Source organism: Muscardinus avellanarius (genome assembly GCF_963383645.1).
Source record: "Muscardinus avellanarius genome assembly, chromosome: 6".
NCBI classification, from domain to species: Eukaryota; Metazoa; Chordata; class Mammalia; order Rodentia; family Gliridae; genus Muscardinus; species Muscardinus avellanarius.
This window is the reverse complement of record NC_137791.1, coordinates 54,123,720-54,143,364: the sequence shown is the minus strand read 5'-3', so window position 1 is coordinate 54,143,364 and position 19,645 is coordinate 54,123,720. Positions and strand designations below refer to the sequence as shown.

Here is a 19,645-nt window from a genome sequence, read left to right as displayed (position 1 = left end):
CTGGAGCAATTCGTGTGGAGAGTTAAAAGAATCATTACCAAAAGAATAATAGTTATGAAAGAATATCTAAAAGTGGAGGAGTATTTTGGCCGGAGACGACACCGTTTCTCGGGGCTAATTGCCTATTAGCTACGTGGGGGGTTGTCTCACACACACACACACACACACACACACACACACAGGCCAAGAGGAAGTAAGTGGTCTCGGCAAACATGTTTTTTCTTTTCTGTATTTACACAACTGGATTGAAGGCAATTATAAATGTTATTATTTTCAAGATTTTTCTCATAGTAAAAATTTGAGTTGGCCAGGTTGGTTTTCTGATATTTTTTACCCATCTTCACAAGGTATAAAGGAAGAATACTCCAATTGGACTTTTTATTGAAAGACTCTATGAATGAATGAAATGTACTAGAAAGTAAATCAGAACCTGTTGTAAATTCTAAAGAAAAAATTATACTGTCTTGATTTTTTATATTTGTATAGTTTTCATCATTTTAAATTATTGTTGTACCTTAATATTGCAATAATATACATTTATATTTCAGTTGGCTTACAAATTTTCAACTTATGTACGTAGGGAGATTTTTCTGTGTATGAAATGCTTACCTTTGTTTGAAAATTAATATAAAAATAGTAACAAATCTGAAAGACTAGGTCTTATTTTTATAATGATATTATGGTAGTTGAGATATTATGGTACCAAGCACATGGTCCTTGATTATGCTCAAGTTTTTAGGTAGAAATGGCATTGAAGTGTAAGCATTTAGCTATCTGACCTTCTAAGAGCTGAGACTAAAACCACAGGCAAATAATAGATTTTAACCAGGTATCAGTGCATCACTAATTGGTGACACTTAAGTTCATTTACAGAGAAACTGAAACCAGAAATGTATCACACATAATTTAATTTTTACAAAAATTAGCAATCCTGTTTTCTTATTACAAGTAAAATATAATTACCACTGAACTACTAGTATTTAATGAAAAACAGTTAAGTGCTATTTGAAAAACAAGGGTATTGGGTAGAAATTTCAAATCTTTTGAATATGCAGATATGACTTGTTAATACAATTTGTATATTGTAAATAACTTCTGTGTAATTTTAAAGCGTAAAACTAAAATCCTCAGCATTTCAGCAAAAACCTAAATCATAATAATGGTCAAGGGTAACTAGTAAAGAGTTTGTTTTCTATTAAAAGCCAGTATAAAGTTTTGTAAAATAAAGACCATTTATTTTTTCAACTACTTGTTTGTAAAGAATACATGTTAAGATAAAAGTTACCCTGGCACTTAGCTTAGTTTGCTATATAAAAATTTATTTCAGAAGTGTCATTTGAAAGTCGACTAGATTGGCTTTTATTAATAAAAAGTACTTAAACAATAGCTATCTGTAGTCCTCTTAAAAAAAGAAGAAAAAGGGGCGGGGGACTAGTTTTAACCTTAAACACCAATTTCTTTCTGAGATGAAAGCATAGTGGCTTTTTTCTTCACATCAGAATAAAAATAGCCATAGAAATTTTAATTGTAGCAATATTCATTATAAAAAGTGTTGATCTATAGTGAATAATTAACCTGGATTGAGTATAGGACCAAATTACCAACTAAATTAAGACATAAAACAGCTTTAGCCAGGCGTGGTGGTGTACACCTGTAATCCCAGTACTTGGGAGGCTGAGACAGGAGGACAGCAGGTTCATGTCCAGCCTCAGCAATTTACTGAGGCCTTCAGCAACTTAGTAAGACCCTGTTTCAAAATAAAAACTAAAATAGAGCTGGAGCTATAGCTCAGAGGTAGAACACCCCTGAATTCAATCCCCAGTACCACAAGGGGAAAAAAAGAGAAGAAATCAAAGACAGTTTTACTGTCTTCCTTCTGATTTTTGCTTTGAGGTTGATTGTTACTACTGTTTTACATTATTTGCATGTGTGTAATTTTGTCATCAATCCTTAGAACTGTTCCAAAAGGGACATTTAGCAATACTGTAAAGACTCTTTAAAAACCCAGAAAAATTTTGAATTCTCTTTTCCGTTTCTCTTAGCTTTTTGTGTAAATGTATTGTTATGAATCAGCAATATCTTCAATACTAATAGATTTTGATTTATTCTTTTTTTTTCTTTTTGAACTTTCTATATGGGAATTAAAAGGATAATCTGGGTACAAAACATGTATGCATGTTGTGTATAGAAGGCTTTTTAAAATAATTGATTTAAAATTGTTTTTAGGCATAAGTCAATTTTATATCCTCAATATGAGGTTTAGAATAAAACTTCACTTTCTTGATCAAAAGGAGACTTAATAAGAAACTGAAAATGAAGTGTTTACTTCTATCTGCATATTTGTATGTAAAAAGTTTTTAACACTAAACATCCTGTTACTAGTTGTATTTGTCAGTTTTTTTTTCAGTGTTATAGAACTAAATCTGCAAAGTACAAAGTGCCACTTAACTGTTACATTATTTCTAACTTTTTAATTTTCATATTCTGCTTTTGGAAATACAGATGTCCCATTAAGTCAAAGGCAATTTTTTAAATTATGCTCAAATGGCTTTTAGCCAATTTGCATTAGAATTTTTCATCAAGATTTATATTTCTTTTCTCACTGTTCGAATTGTGTACATACAATTCATTTGACTGTAGATAGGTTTTTAGTGCAAGCCTATAAGTAACAATATATATCTTTATGAGTAATATACATATCATATTTGCATACTAATGTAGAGATTATATTTTGAATTGTGTGCATTTTTGACACATTTTCTTTAAGTTCTACTTACCAACATGTTAATTATAACATTGAAAGAGCCTTAGGAATAAGATAAACATGATGCAATCTCAGAAACTTATTTTTAGTCATTGATCAACATAATTATTTCAGTTGAGTTACTGAAATCCTCAGCATACTTTTCTGGATCTAGACTATACCAATGTTTTAAACATTAAACTTAAAACTCAGGGGGATAAAGGTTCTTCAACTTGAGATCTTCTCTCCAGATCTCCATTCTTTGGAGTTTCCATGAGTGTGACCTGAAGAACTTGGAACCATTGCATTCAAATGTAGGTAGGTAAGTGTCCACACCAGCGCATGCGTTGATTGCCTTCTATCTCTTTGTATATGCATCTGTATTGCACCCCCTCAGTGCCTTTCTTCCTCTTCCTCCCCATAGATCACGTAGGGCCTGTGTCATCTTGATATTATGTAATCTTGTAAATCTGTATTTGGTCAATATTTGTCTGTGATGTGTGTGAGGAGCAATTTTAAAAAGTCTTCAGACGTTTATGATACTGTGTTGTCTAAAGACTGTCTTTCACACATAAGTGTTTGCTATGTATGGGCCTGGGTTGCATTTTTGTGAATTGCTGTGTTTGTTGAGCTCTGATAAACATTCCCTTGAAATTGTTGGTCTATGTTCAGGGATGCAAAAACTTCAGTCTTAAAATTGTTTCACATGTTCCCGCCAGTGTACCTAGCAAATGTAAATTATTTCTGGTTCTAAGAATTTCTTCCTGTTAGTTTTTCATTTAAGAGCCATTGTCTTGATTTCATTCTAGATAGCCTGGGTGCCAGCTGTTATCCTTTAAAGACAATTCACAAGCATTCTTTAGATAATAAAAAGTCATCAAATTAGTCATTTGGTTCTATTGATTAGAATTAATACCAACTTAGCCCATACAAATAGGACCCTTACTTAATTATTTAGGAACAAAATTAATGCTGGGCATGGTGGCACATGCTTGTAATCCCCATGCTTGGGAGGCAGAGACAGGAGGGTTGCGTAGGTTCGAAGCCAGCCACACTGGCTTGAGAGACCCTGTTTCCAAATAAAAAAGTATTTTAAAAAATAGGTCTGGGAGTGTAACCCGGAGGTAGAAGGGTTTCCAGGAACCCCAGTACCAACAAAAAACAAACAAAAAACAAATTAATGGCAACATGTTGTTGTAACTAAAATAGGTAAACAGACTAAATTTGGAATATTCTCCTTGGCTTAAGTAGACCTATTTAAACTAGCAAAGAGAAGTCAGGTGTTTTATTAAGATATTTCTTCTAAAATATCTAAGCACCGGACAACCTGAGATTCTAACTTGCTTTTAATTTTTCTTTATTTTCCTCCTGTTATCACATCTGCCAAGCACATTTTTGTACTTTGTCTTTTTTATGTTTTCTTCCCCTCTTGCCATTTCTTATAAAAATTATGTAATCTTTTTTGACAGTGGTTCTTGAACTTTTGGTCTCTGGACCCTTTTTGACACCTAAAAATTATTGAAGCTTTCAAAGAACTTTATGAATATAGGTTATACTAAGCAGTATTTACTCTTATTAGAAATTAAAATGGAGAAAAACTTTAAGTATTTAGTATTGCATTTTAATGTAACAATAAGGTTATTATGTTAACATAAATAACTTTTGGGGTGTGTGTGTGTGGTACTGGGGATGAACCTAGAGGCATTTTATCTATGACTATACCCCAGTTCTGTTTTCTTTTTTATTTTGAAGCAGAGTCTATGTTGCAGAAAGGCCCTAATAAGTTGCTGAGGCCCATTGCAAACCTATGATCCTCCTGTGTCAGCTTCCCATATACTGGGATTACTAGTGTGCACCACCATGCCTGGCTCCATAAATAAACATTTCATGAGAAATATTTTTAAAACAAAATTGCTGAGAAAAGTATTTTATTTTACTTTTTATAATAGTAAAGAATCCAACAGTACCTCATACAACTTTGTGTCACTGCTGGGTTCAGATTCAAGTTCCAGCAGTTTTATTTACTATCTTTTTATATCATGAGTACATATGTCAATGTAGTGAAAAAGGCAAATAAGGTCCTAGTATATTTTTATAAAAAGAATTTTGACTTTAAGTGTTTCAGGGACCCCACTTTGAGAACCATGCTCTAGAATGCCTTTTTATCCATTAAGTGAAAATTTATACAACCTGTTTAAGTAAAGATCATTTTCTCTTCTGGACTTTCATTATTCAAGGAAAAATTCTTGTGTGTAGTATAAACAAATTTTTGAGATGAGTGTAATTGTTGTTTGAGTTAGTGTCATAGAAATAAATGTAAAAGAAAGTACCCAATTGGTCCAAAATGAGTCTGTCCAATTAGATGACTATATTTTTTCTCCTTTGTGTGGTATGTGTGTTGTATGTGAGTATATATTAGCTTAGCTCCTGATTAGTTTTTAGACACATTTTCACGAAGTAACATGATTTTCATGAATTATGGCAATTCACATCATTTGCTATTTGGCTGTGTTACTTTTCCTCCTGGTCTGCTATAATTTTAGATGTTACTGGTGCAATTTGTATGCCAAAGACTTTGTTAAGCTCTGCAACATTTCTTTTTTTGCCTCTCTTTTCCCTGGATCCCAAATTTATAGTATTTTAAAAGCAGTCCAAGAAAGTGATAGAGATGCTAAGTTAGGAGAACACGAAGAACATCATTTTCTAAGTGGCATTCTCCTGTTAAGTTATCTCCTTCATAAAATGTGTTACTCCTCTGGTCCCTGGACTGTTGGATTTTTATAGTTGACACCAACAGTACTGAGGGGGTGTGTGATGCTTCCATATATGCAGACAGAGAGCAGAGTTTGACTCACTCAATGCATGCGCTAGTGCTCACGCTTACATACCTGAAATTTAATGATTCAGCAGCTCTGTGGTATTTGACAAGCTAGTCAAAATGAATTAAGTAATTAAATATATTGCTAAAGAACAAAGATGCAGAGGTGATCCACTAATAAGGAACTATACTGGTAAGTAAACAAAGTAATTTCTGATGTGGAAAGATCCTTGGTGCATGATCATTATAAATAATGTGATCATAATGAATATATTCTACCCACATAGCATATAGGTGTAACATTATATCCTGTAACAAAGTATTTTGCCTGCAAGTATTATAAATCATCCATTGGCTGCTGTTTTTGTATATTTAAGCAAAAAATATATCAAAAGTAAAAAACAAATCACTTAGTTTAATGATCTGTATTTAAATCTCTACTTAGAATAAACCTCATAATTCCATTGCAGAATTTGAAATTGTTTTATTAGATTATTTGAATTCTAAATGTAACTTCCATTTTTCTTAGGTTTATCTTTTATTCTTAATTTTGGTAATAGGCCCCTTTCTAATATAGATGGATTCCCTACAACCAAACCAAGTAACTAGGTGTGATTACCCATTCATCAGTTTTCAGAGGCAGTAAGGCTCTTGTGGCTATTTCTTCACACTTCTCTCTAAAAGCCAGGAAGAGTTAAAAAGACCACTAGGCAAGTAATCAATCTGCCTTTGTTCTGATAATCACCAGCCCACTTCTTTAAGTACAGGTTAAGAACTATTAAGAGTAATAGATTAGCAAACAATCCCTGTCAAGAGATTTATGCTATGGGAAAAAAATGTATTTTGAAGAAACAGTTTTATCTTTAGATTACATATAGGTAACTTAAAAAATTAGGGGTACATTATTAGCTTGAAAATAATATATAATTTTAAAGAGAAAAAAATATTTAACAGAGCATTCCAAACTATTTGAATGAACCAGTTATTGCCACTAATAGTGTTTTGTATAAACGTATAAATGTTTACATGTCTTCTTATTCTAAGATGCATTTTTTTTTCATTTTGGTTAATTTACCTTCAACCTTGCTACAGGTATTCTGTTGTCATTGTCCATGAGGAACCACTGTGGAAATCTATGCCATGCTTAGTACCTAAAAAAAAAAAAAAATTAGTTACTTAGGAAATGAAAGCAAACAATGATGACAAGGTCATGTTGACCTCATTGTCTTCACCTATCAGATCTGAGATGATCTGTCACTACAATTAAAAAAGAAAAATATCTTAGGTAACTTATTCTTTCCTTGTAAAAACTACATTCCTTCCTAGCAGTCATCAAGGAAACTCTGCTTGCAAATACTCAGAACCAACCATTTTATGTTACGTACTTTTCATTTTTTATTTTAAAGGAACCGTTTAGAGGGTGATTTCTTTGTCCTTACTAAACTTGCTATTTTTCTTAGGCTTTTCACATATTCTGTAGTTTCTTATAACAAATGTTACTTTTTCTAACTTTTTCTTTTAAAAACCAATGATAATGTATAATTAGTCATAACATCTTAAAATTTTGATCATTAAAGATATAAGGCTCTGGTTTTTTAATCTAATGATTTAATATGTTCTTTAAATTATTTTTGCTTCTGAATTTCTTTTGGTCATTGAAAATATTCAGAACTCTTCCGAACTAATTAATGTGTTTTTAGATACTCAAGTCAATCAATGAATGGACTTAATTTGCCTTCACTATTTTAAATAGCATTGCATCTTCAGTAGCGAAGTTAACAAGTATTTTATTTTCACTAACGTTCATTTGATGTGAGCTCTTTTCTTCCTTTCTTATCTTCTTTTACAGATTCCCTTCAAGCCCAGCTTATCAATATGGGAGTTATTTCTACCTTAGTGAGGTTGCTGGGCGTCCACTGCCACAACGCGGCTCTGACAGAAATGTGTCTTGTTGCATTTGGTAATTTGGCAGAACTTGGTAAGTCCTAGTCATGAGCCACAGATGTCATTAAATGCACTTATAAGCTTTGTTTAGATATTAATGTGGAATTCATGAAGATTATACTAATTGTTTTTAATCATTTGAGATACTTGCTTCAGTGTTTTAAAAAAGTAGATTCATGCCGGGCTTGGTGGTGTACGCTTGTAATCCCCGCGCTTGGGAGGCGGAGACAGGAGGATCGTGAAGGTTCGAAGCCAGCCATGCTGGCTTAGGAGACCCTGTTTCCAAATTTAAAAAATATAAAAAATAGGTCTGGAAGTGTAGCCCGGAGGTAGAAGGGTTTCCAGGAACCCCAGTACCACACACACACACACACACACACACACACACACACACACACACACACACAAAGTCGATTCATAAATTAGATCTTGTTATTTATAATATTTTCCTCTGTGAATATATGTATTTTCCCTCCCTCCTTTTTTTCCTCCCTCCCTCTTTTTCTCTCCCCCTCCCTCCTTCCTTTTCTTCTTTTCCTTTTTTCCTTTCCCTGATTCCATAGAAAGTTCTAACTTTTGGGTTGAGTCTACTCCACAACCATATTCATGAAAAGTTACTTATTATGGACATAGGGGGACCATTGGTATTTGTCGTAGGTTAAAATAATATTACAATGAATAAACTATCAACCCTGTTAATTATCCCTGTTTTATAAATAAACAAAAGCTCCAAGACTCTTTTTTTCTGAGTGTTGACATCCCTGCACACTACACATTGAAATCTTGATTTTAATACTATGCTTTTGTTTTCACTCCAAGTTTAAAGGAAAATTGGGCAGAGGATATAGCTAGTGGTAGAATGCTTGCCTAGCATGTGTGAGGCCTAGATTTAATTTTTATAAAGCACCAGAAAAAGAAAAATAAATAAGGGAATTATTTACCAGAAATATTTTAAAGTCATTTTTATTCAGTGATAATGTTCCAGAATTCGTAGATGCCGCTTCTTCACTGCCTTTTCACACTAGCCTGGTTAACCTTTCCCCATCATTCATGTGAGACCAAAAGGAAAGGATGTTCATGTATTTAGTATTTCACATATTTATTTTCATTAGTAAAATGGATTATAGGAATTTGTGTCCAATATATATAACTAGAAATCATGTCATAATCCCATACTTTTATGGGATTTTGGTTCAGATCTCTATTAATTTGCCTTTGGTTGCATCTAAGAATGTAGTTGATTTACTTTCACAGTTCACGGTGAGTAGTTTCTAGAACTGTGCTGTCCAGTTTGGTAGGCACTAATCATGTGTGACTATGGAGCTTTGAAATACAGAAAGTGTAAATTGAGATGTTTTGTAATTATAAAATATACTTGGACTTTAAAGATTTAGTATGAAAAGTAATGTGAAATTTCTTGTAGTATTTTATATTTTATATTGATTACATGTTAAAATAGTAATTTTGAAAATATTAGGTAGGCACAACAAAATTATCCTTCATCTTATATAGGTTTCTCTTCTCAAAGTTTTAGGAGAGTACATGGAAGAAAGCGAAGGCTAATTTGGTTTATCACACCTTAACCTTAAGAAAAAGTTATTACCAACTAGGGGAATGATTATAATTCTTGCATAGAATATGTTGTATAAGACCTTAAGTTATTGTAGTTGCTTGCTGACCTTTTCATTCTTTTTATGATTGTGTGTCTAAATCTTGAACATGCTTCAGCTTCAGGAACTGTAGAACTCCAACTTAACCTCGTGGAAAAGGAGTTAAGTTGTTGGTTGACTTTACTGCAATAAACTATTTTCATCCATTTCTTCAGTGAGAATCAGGAGGAAGGTTTAGTGATGTTGCACTTGCTCTAGTGAAGTGCCTATCCTAAGAGCCATGGCAGTGGAAAAGGTTGGACCTTGTGAGAGTACAGTTGTAAGAGTCCTGCATTTTACAGTAAAAGAGGGGCCTGGATCTGTTTTAAACCTCGCTCACCTTTATAGCAGCCATATGAAATAAATAGGGCCTGGTCCCTACAATTAATCTAACCCTGTAATGTATTTAGTAATAGGACTTACTAGTATTAGTTAGTAGTAGGAACTAATGCTTCTGTAACAGAGAAGCTTCTTTCTGAGAGGGAAATTTATGAAAAGCAGTTATTGTAAAATCTAAATTGTATATATTTGTATTGTAAGACAAACATTTGAGTCTTCAAATCATTGAATATATAGTATTGATATAGCTCTTGCTGTGTTTGATAATATAATAAAAATATAAAATATTAACATTTCTCCAAAAGTACATCACAGAAACCTATATTGTAAAGTGCTTATCTTAGGGCAGTAATTTTCAATATTTTTGGATTGTGGTTCACAATGGAATATGCATTGTATATTACCACTTAATAAAACATACCTGATACTAAGCAATATTTATTACCACCATATTCAGTGTAATATGATAGTTTATATTCTACTTTTTAGCATTGATGGTCCTAAATTAATTTGATAACTTACCATTATTTGACATTTGAAAAATACAGTCTTGTAGGATTCTTATTAATGTGAAATCATCGATTCTTAATAATAACAAAATTAAATTTTTTATGTCTGACCTCTTAAAAAGAGAATTTGAACTCTCACACAGTGTCTTGAAATAATTTACAATCATTTCCTTTAATATCTTTAATTTTTTACTATAGAATATGTAATTTATCCATTGTGGACTTTACTAAAACATTTGGTTCATTTAGACTTAACATAGGCACTTAAATTTTTAGTGAATATGTTAAAAACTTTCAGTGATTATGTTTACTTTGCTGAGTATATAAGTTTGTTGACAGAATGCATACTTAAAAGCTGGATTAAAGTTTTCATAATGTGTACCATTCTAGCCTGTCCTTTCTCAGCAGTATTTTTACTGAGTCCTGTGGACTTTAGAGATTGTTGTAAAAATGGAGTTGGAGGAGATAAAGGAGAGAAATGCTTCAGCTTGAATCCAGTCATCTTATTCCTTAAAAAAAAAAATTGTTAAAGGTTTACCAAAAGCATAAAATCCAAAAATAAGCAAAAATATCTGCCTCATTGCTTTATCAAAGGTTCATCTGTTCATCAACCCTTTTTAAACATTAATACTATTAGATGGCCAAAGTTACCTTTTATAAATTAGCTTCTAGTCTTATTTTGTATATCTTACTGGATAGTGCTTAGCATCTTTATTTATTAATCACAATATGAACAAACAGGCCAATACATTGCAGTGATATCAAACAATTGGGAATAGAGGTTTTGATTGAACAAATGAAGAAGGATAATAAGAATAACACACACACAGGGTGGAGAGGGAGATAGCTCAGTGGTGAAATACTTGTTTAACATGTACGAGGCCCTGGATTCAATCCCCAGCACCTCAAAAACCAAAACTATAAACAGAGCAGGCATATAATGGGCATTTCTGGCCTGCCAGTGGAGGTGATAGGCAGAGAGTTGCAAAGACAACTTTATGTACTTTTCCATTTTCCCTGGTATACTGGGAAAATGTAGCTTAACCCATTTAAAGTAGTTTTGGCCCATCTCTACACTCTGTAATCTCCTGTGCTTACTTTTTCTTTTCCAGCAGATCTCTGTAAATTCCTGTTCATTGAAAATTGGTCCTTAACTTTGTTACCTTCTTTACTTTGTTACTTCCTGACTCTTACTTTACACAGTCTAATTCACTTCCACAGCGTCAGACAACATCTCTATTGATACTATCTTCTTCCTAGGTCACAAAATAAATATCTTTAATAAATAAAATGTATGAGGCTTAATAAGGCAGAACTGCGTTTTCCCTTTTTTCTCCAGTTCTGAAATAGATTGCATTTGTAAATTATTTTCCATTTCATTTTAAGCTATTAAACATTAATAATGATCAAGCCATACAGATTTATGCTATTTAATATTATTATTAAGCATTTTTTCTGACAAAAATGACTAGCATCTAGGAGTGCATCTGAGTTAAGAAAATAGAGAGTATATGTAATTAATGTTCTCAGATTGTTTATAAAAGTGAGATTGGCCAGGCATGGTGGCGCACATTTATAATCCCAGCATTTGGGAGGTGGAATCAGCTACTTAGTAAGGCCCTTTGCAACTCAGTGAGACCCTGTTTCAAAATAAAGAATAAAGCTGGGTGTGGTGGCGCATGCTTTGTAATCCCAGCATTTGGGAAGTTGAGACAGGAAGATCCCATTCACAGACAGCCTCAGCTACTTAGTGAAGCCCTTTGCAACTCAGACCCTTGTTCAAAATAAAGAATAAAAAATAGGGCTGGGGGTATAGCTCAGAGGTAGAATCCTCCTGGGTTCCATCCCAAAAACCACACACACACACAAAGGATAAAAGGTAGGGCTGAAATATAACTCAGAGATACTTAAGAAAAAGTAATGAGACTTCTAGTACTTGTGAATAAGTAGTGGCTTCTAAGTAGTCATGGAGTTGGGAGTATTGCTCAGTAGTAGAGTGCTTACCTAGCATGCACAAAGCCCTATTACATCACACCCCAGCGCCGAAAGCCCCCCCCACTAGTATTCATGTGAGCACCAGTGCAAAAACATACCGCTTGAATGACACTAAAAATAAGATGGTGTCATCTTTTATTCAGCCACAGAAAACACAACCTATAAAATGTGTGTGTGTGTGTGTTTGTGTGTGTGTGTGTGTGTGTTATGCTAAAAGCCTTGAAACTGAATTTATGGCTTAATAGTTTTATTGTTAATATAATTACCAAACTTAGTGAATATTTTTAAAAGCCCCAAATATAATTGGGTCAGAGCAGTTTTTCCAAAGCCTTAGACATTTTTCTTTTTCAAAGGCATTAAAAATCAATTTGATTGTTACTGTGTTTGAAAAGTGCTTATATTTAGTGATAGCACAATATGACCAAGTATTGAAAGTAACAGAAAACTATGTTTAATTTTTTTTGTTTACTTTAAATATTTCTTCTTTCTTTTTTTTTTCTTTTTCAGAGTCAAGTAAAGAGCAGTTTGCCAGTACAAACATTGCTGAAGAACTGGTAAAACTCTTCAAGAAACAAGTAGAACATGATAAGAGAGAAATGATTTTTGAAGTTCTTGCTCCATTGGCAGAAAATGGTGAGAAGATAAACCCACCTCTTGATTTTTTTTTTTTTTTTTTTTTTTTTTGGTACTAGGGATTGAACCCAGGGGCATTCTACCTCTAAGCTACACCTGCAGCCTTATTTTTTTATTATTTATTTGAAACAGGGTCTCACTAAGTTGCAGAGGGCCTCACTAAGTAGCTGAGTCTGACCATGAACCTGCCGTCCTCCTGTCTCAGCTTCCCCAAGTACTGGGATTACAAGTGTGCACCGTCATGCCCAGTACCTCTTTATTTTTTGATCATATAGTTTCTCAGATTTTTTAAAGCTATTATCTAATGGCCAGTTCTTTAACTCAAAATCCTTTCTTGTTAATGATGTGTTAAGTTTTATTTTGGTGTCTTTAACTCTGGCTTCATTATTCACTCATAGCTATATCTGTATTGGCGAAATCTACTTTTCAGATGCCTTTGATTTTAAAATCTTAGTATACTAAGATGTATATGTAGCTAACTCTCATTCCAATCTGGAGTAGGCAGCTGAAAGACTAGACTCCACTTTTGTTCCCTTGTTTGGCAAAGAGGATAAACGTTGGAGTCCCCAGGCTACTAACAATGAAGGTACTGCTAAACTACTCCCTTCTTTGTACAAAAACATTGTAAGTGATGACCCCTAGGAGGAAGAGTGAATCAGAGGAAACAAACCATCCAACATAAACATTCAGATACATTGACTAGCACATAACTAAAGAAGACTTTATATATGAGCAGACAAGATACTATAAGCAAGAACGAGCACAAAAAAGGTAAAAGTAGCAAATATGCTTTTTCTAGTATTAAACATTAATTCAAAACAGGTATGCTTATTATATTCAAAGAGCTAGAAGAAAATAGGAGCAATAAAAAATATGACATAGATTTGAAAAGAAACATTTCTAAATTGAAAAAATCTAACCAAATTGCTGGGCGTGGTGGCACACACCTATAATTCCAGTACTTAGGAGGTTGAGACAGAAGGATTGCAAGTTTAAGGCCAGCAAATCTATACCGGCAATATAGCAAGACTCTTAGCAACCTAGTGGGAAACCTGTTTCTTAAACCAAAAACAACAACAACAACAAAAAATCTTTGAAGGAGAATGGGGTAAGGACTAAAGGCATAGATCAGAGGTAGAGTGCTCCTGGGTTCAATTGCCAGTGGAAGGAAGGAAGGGAGGGAAAATGGAAGGAAGGAAGGAAGGTCGGTCGGTTGGTCTAACCAAAGAAAGAAGAAAATCTAACCAAATTAAGAATCCAGTGTGTTTTCTAATTCAAATATATCTAACATTAAATATAGTTGAATTAGATTATATAAATTTATAGATTGAATCTATATATAAAATCTATATAGAATATATAAAGGTTTAGCAGATTGGAGAAGCAGCAAACTAAAAGGTAGATAGATTGGAAGGGAATCCAGGATGGCTTATAAAGATAGAGTATACATTAAAAAACTTAAGAGGTACAGAAGATGAAGAGTCTCTCTTTTATTTATTTATTTTTTTTGAATCCTTAGAAGAGTGTAGAAGTTAGGGGTAGGAGACAACAGAGGCAGTATTTGAAGAAATTCCAGCATATAGTTTATCAGATTATTATAGATACCAAAGATTCAGGAAACTCAGTGAACTCAAATGACACATGTCTTAGTCTGCTGCACAGACAGTAATTTATATGAAACAAAGCTCATGATTCTGAAGGATGGGAAGTTCATTAGACAGATGTATTTGGTAAGGCCCTCCCTACTGGCGGAAATTCTCTGCAGGACATCACATCGCAAGGCAAAATATTCCTATTCTTACTAAGTCACAGTCTCGTTTGATTATATAGCCTCCAAAATGGCTTAATTTAACTCTTATTACCGCCCAAAGATTTTTTTCTACAAATACCATAGTCAGGTTATGTTTCTGCTCTTGATAATGCACAATAAGGATTAAATTTCAACATGAGTTTTGATGGGGATATTCAGACTATAGTAATAAAAAGAAATTTATGTCTAGGTTCTGTCATACTAAAAATGCAGAAAACATGAAAAAATCTTAACTGGGAAAACATTTTCTTGAATAAAGTAACAGTTTGACAGTTAGGTTTTCAACAGCAGCAGAATAAAAAGCGAAAGAAAGAAAAATAAATTAATTTAAAATTTAAAATATATCACAAAATTAGCATATAAATCAGGAGAGAACTAAAAGGAGTTAAGGAGTCCTAATAGCCTTGTATTATCTGGAAGAATTAATAGAATTTATGCAAAGTTCTTTAAAATGCCCAATGAATTTAGAACAAGAGAAAAGGAATATGGTATAAAAATACAGCATTAAAGTGTAGTAGATTTACGACACAGTATTTTAGTAATTACTTAAATAAAAAATAGAAAAGCTGACTAATTTTATTTTAAATTCTGCCAGAAAGTAGAAAAAGTAAATACACTTACCTGTTTATTTGGGTGAAGCTAGTGAAACCTTTATACCAAATCCCAACAATGATAATGCAGAATAAAAATTAAAGGCCAGTTTCATTATGAGCATGGATCCAAAATTCTTTCTAAAACTAGATAGCATATCAGCTATAAGAATATTTTTAAATGTTAATCATTCCAAATTGCATTTATTCTGAAAGTATAATGCAATTTAATATTCAAAATACAATCAGTATTATTCATTGTCTAAAATAATTAAGGTGGAGAAGTCATAAGAACTCTTAGTCTTTTAAAGCATTTGATTAAATTATCCTTTTATGATTTTTAAAAATCCTAGCAAAATAGCACTTGGAGAGAATTTCTTTCATCTGAAAAAAGAAATACCTACTAGAAACCTATGGAAAAACATCATACTCAGTGGTAAATATAAAGCATTTATTTCATTTGAAGTTGAAAATAAGAAGGACCATTTCTACTTCTATTCAGAATTGTGTTCTAAGAATGAAGTTACGATGAGAATTCAAATATGATTATATATGTTCAAGTCAAAATCTACTGATCATTTTTCAATTAATCAGAATTTAGTTATTTCTGACAAAGAAAATATATTTCCATATACTGGCAAAACCCAGGAATATCATTTACCAGACTGTGAAAAATGAAATACATAAGAATGAACTAATAAAAATTTGCAAGGTCTCTAAGCAAAAATGTAGAAAGTCATTAGTGACTTTCTACATTAAAAAAAAAAACCTAAATAAATGGAAAGCAGTATCACTCATGGATTGGAAACCTCAATGTTATAATTATATCTTCCTGTTAAAATTTATAGAATTAAAGCATTTGTAACCAAAAATTTTACAATGCCAGGAATAGCCAAGATAAGGGAAAATAATATGTTGGCAGAACTGGCTTTACTGGGTAACAATGTTTATTCTAATAAATCTCTAATAATTAAAAGGCATTACAGTACTGGTACAAAGACCAAATAGCCCAAAAACAAAGAGATATTAATAGTAGCAGTTCTAATCAGCATTTTCACTGCCATGGTCCAAAAACCTGACTACTGCTGGCCCTTGTTTTCATAGTTAAGCACTTGGGATTGAACTGCCCCAACCACAACCCTTTCTTTGTTCCTATGCAAAACATTTGACCCCTCTTCAGCCATTTTAACTTTCTTTCACAAGACCATCTCTCGAAGCCCCAGCTATATACATGCCTTTTTGGCTTAGCTCAAATCTATAAAGTCTTTCTGCTCTGCTTTCTGCTTCCTGAAATAACACTGTACAACTTGATATTTACAGACATTAACATCCATAATGTGATCTGGATACTTTTTCTTTTGAGATTTTCTCCCTCGGGTTTATTAACCCATCATCTTTAAATTCAAGAGTTTCAGCACACAGGCAAAAATGTCAATAAGTTCTTTACCAGAATGTAACATGTGTGGCCTCTACTGCATTTTCCTATGGAGTCCTCTTTGCCCTCTAAAATCTCCTGGGCACAGTCTCTACTGTTGGCCTTTCAGCATTCTAGCCCTTCCAACTTCCTCTCACAAACCAGTTCCAAAGACTCACAGAACATCTGGTCAGACTTAGATGCAGCAGTGACTCCACTCCTCCGATGTCAGTCTCTGTTCCAGTCAGCATTCTCTCTGCCATGAGAATTAAAAATACCTACTAGAAATCTATGGACAATAAATAATAAAATACTGTGGGGGATTTTTGTTTGTTTGATGTACTGGGGATGTAACCCGCAGGCATTCTCTCTTCGAGCTACACCCCCAGCCCTATTTTTTTATTCTTTATTTTGAAACAGGGTCTCACTGAGTTGCAAAGGGTGTCACTAAGCACTCAGTAGCTTAGGCTGTCTGCAAATCTTGATCCTTCTGTCTCAGTCTCCCAAATTCTGGGATTACAAAGCATGTGTCACCACGCCTAGCATAAAATACTGTTTTAACAATAAAATATGGCAGAGAGTATAGCTCATATCAGATGTTCCTGTACCATCCTTAGTACTGTGAAAAACAAAAAGAAATTAAGAAAAATACCAAAATAAGTGGGGAAATAATAAAAAGATTTGAGTAGGCACTTGATAAAATCCAGATAAGTTGGCAAACACTTGAGATTATACCCAATCTTATATTAATCAGGAAATGCAAAACATTATCACTGTTAACTATCACTATATACCTACTAGAACGTCTGTTAATTCCAAGTGTCATTGAGGATGTGGAGCAGTGGGAGTTGTCATTAATTGATGACGAGTATAAATTGTAGCAATTTAGAAAATGATACTGAAGTTTGAAATATGCATCTCTATGATCTAGCAGTTCCACTCTTAGGAAAACTTGTGCATGTGAGCACCAGGAAGCCATTACAGGAGAGTTCAAGGGTGTGTGTGTGTGTGTGTGTGTGTGTGTGTGTGTGTGTGTGTGTGTATGAGAGACACTTAGGATTGAACCCAAGGTTCCTCTGCCTCTGAGGTACACCCCCAGCCCTATTTTTTTGTTTGTTTTTTTGAAACAGGGTCTCACTAACCTCTAGAAAGCCTCACTAAGTTGCTGAGGCTGGCCTCAAACTTGCTATCCTATGTCAGCCTCCAAAAAACAAGATTTGCAAGCATATGCCACCACACCTGAATAAGGCAGCATTACTTATGAAACAAAGTAATTGGAATCAATTCATATCTATTAAAAGTAGAATCATAAGTAAATCATGGTAAATTCATACAATAGAAAAATAGTTTTGAAAAGGAATGAAGACAACTATAACCATTAGTATGTATGAGTCTTTTAAACATAATGTTGAATAGAAAGAATTCAACAGTGGAAATGCACATTATATGATTTTGATTATATGAAGCTTAACAAAAGGTAAAACAACCAGTTTTCAAGAATGATTATTTACTTGGTGAAAAAAGTAAAAGTCTAGAAATGTCTGCCATGTCACCCTAGGTAGGAATGAAGGAAGTACACAGATGGGCTTTCTGTATTGTTGGCAATTAATTTCTTGATCTAGTATGGTAATTAGTATTATAATTGATATGCTTAACATGCATATTTCTGTACTTTTTTGCATTTGGGGGGGTTTTCATTACTTAATAAAAATTAGTTAAGCTGGGGAAATGGTGGTGCACACCTGTAATCCCAGTACAGAGACTCCGAGACTCCTGTCTCGGAGGCCGAGACAGGAGGATTGCAGGTTTGAGGACAGAGGTTGCCTTATACATACATATACATGATGCGCACACATGTATGTACACACACACACACACACACACACACACACACACACACACACACACGCACCACCAGACTGATGTTTTTTATTTGGAAATGGAGTCTCACTAAGCTGCAGAGGGCCTCACTAAGTTGCTGAGGCTGGTTGTGAACCTGTATTAGGATTACAGGCATATGCTGCTGCACTCAGCCAAATTGAATTTTTTCCTTTTTTTTCTTTTGGCAGTAATGGAGATTGAACCTAGGAGCATTCTACCTCCATTATATACCCCAGCCCTATTTTTTATTCTTTATTTTGAAACAAGGTCTCCCTAAGTTGCAGAAGGCTCACTAAGTAACTGAGACTGTTCACAAACCTGGGATTGTCCCATCTCAGCCTCCCAAGTACTGGGATTACAAGCATGTACCACCATACCTGGCTGAAATTGAAAATTTTACCATGATGTTTAGCATATTTCAGAATAACGATGTTTTATTTTTTGTTTTCATCTACACCTTTACCTCTATTTTATAATTGTGCACTGAATGGAGCAATAGCTTTGAAAACTTGTTTCTAATCTAATCCTTTGCATACCATCATGTGTTTCTTAGTAATTCTAACATATGTTGGGGTTTGTATAGATGAAGATTTTTAGTATTTTTAAGGCTTTCTTTATCATGATTTCAATTCTAGTTGCTACTCATTTCTAGCCCTAGCGTTCTGTAACCAAGGAAATGCCCTACTTTCAGCATGGCACAGTACAAATATACCTTTGAAAAAAGTATTCTGGTTAAAAACTCTGTATTCTAGACAGTATTCAAAAAAAATTAGTGGCCCTGATGATAGTAAAAAGTTCAGTTTTTACACATTAAATTTGCCTAAAAGAGAAAGTCTTGAGAATGTGGATGTGTATGTTTTTAATGTTTTTTTTTCCCTCCCAAATGACAGAGTGAAACTTCTATTAATGCATCTGTGTACATATACATCTTAGGGAAAACAGTGAATAAAATATTTAAATTTTAGAAACTTCTGTGTAGCAAATATACTTGTAAGGTTAGTTGATTGGTATTTGTTTTAAGGAATATAACCTATACTCAAAGCAGATAGGCCGGTTTAGGTTAAAAAAATTAATAAGGTGGGTCTTCTCTATTAGTAAACAGATCTGGATACAAATATAAAACTTTACTAAAATAAATGCTATAATGAAAGATTTAAGAAAATAGGGATGTAAAATTTTGATTTGGTATACAGTGGAGTTTTTGGTGAAGATCATTTTTAAAGAGTAATCAGTATATAAATTCTGTTTCTAAAATACTTTATTTTGTTGTTAACCATTACAGAGCTTCAAATTTTTTATTTTAGTTTTTATTAGAATATT

At 33.4% G+C, this 19,645-nt stretch overlaps 1 protein-coding gene across 1 annotated transcript in view; it reads left to right on the top strand.

Annotated features, from left to right (window-relative positions):
• Positions 1–19,645, top strand: part of RAP1GDS1 (Rap1 GTPase-GDP dissociation stimulator 1) — a gene marked incomplete at both ends in the record, with an annotated part of 127,576 nt that overhangs the window by 78,102 nt on the left and 29,829 nt on the right. Inside the window, 2 exons of the mRNA XM_080697193.1 lie at positions 7,411–7,539; positions 12,505–12,630. Coding sequence (XP_080553319.1) covers positions 7,411–7,539; positions 12,505–12,630 — 255 coding nt within the window. The remainder of the gene's footprint in view (positions 1–7,410; positions 7,540–12,504; positions 12,631–19,645) is intronic.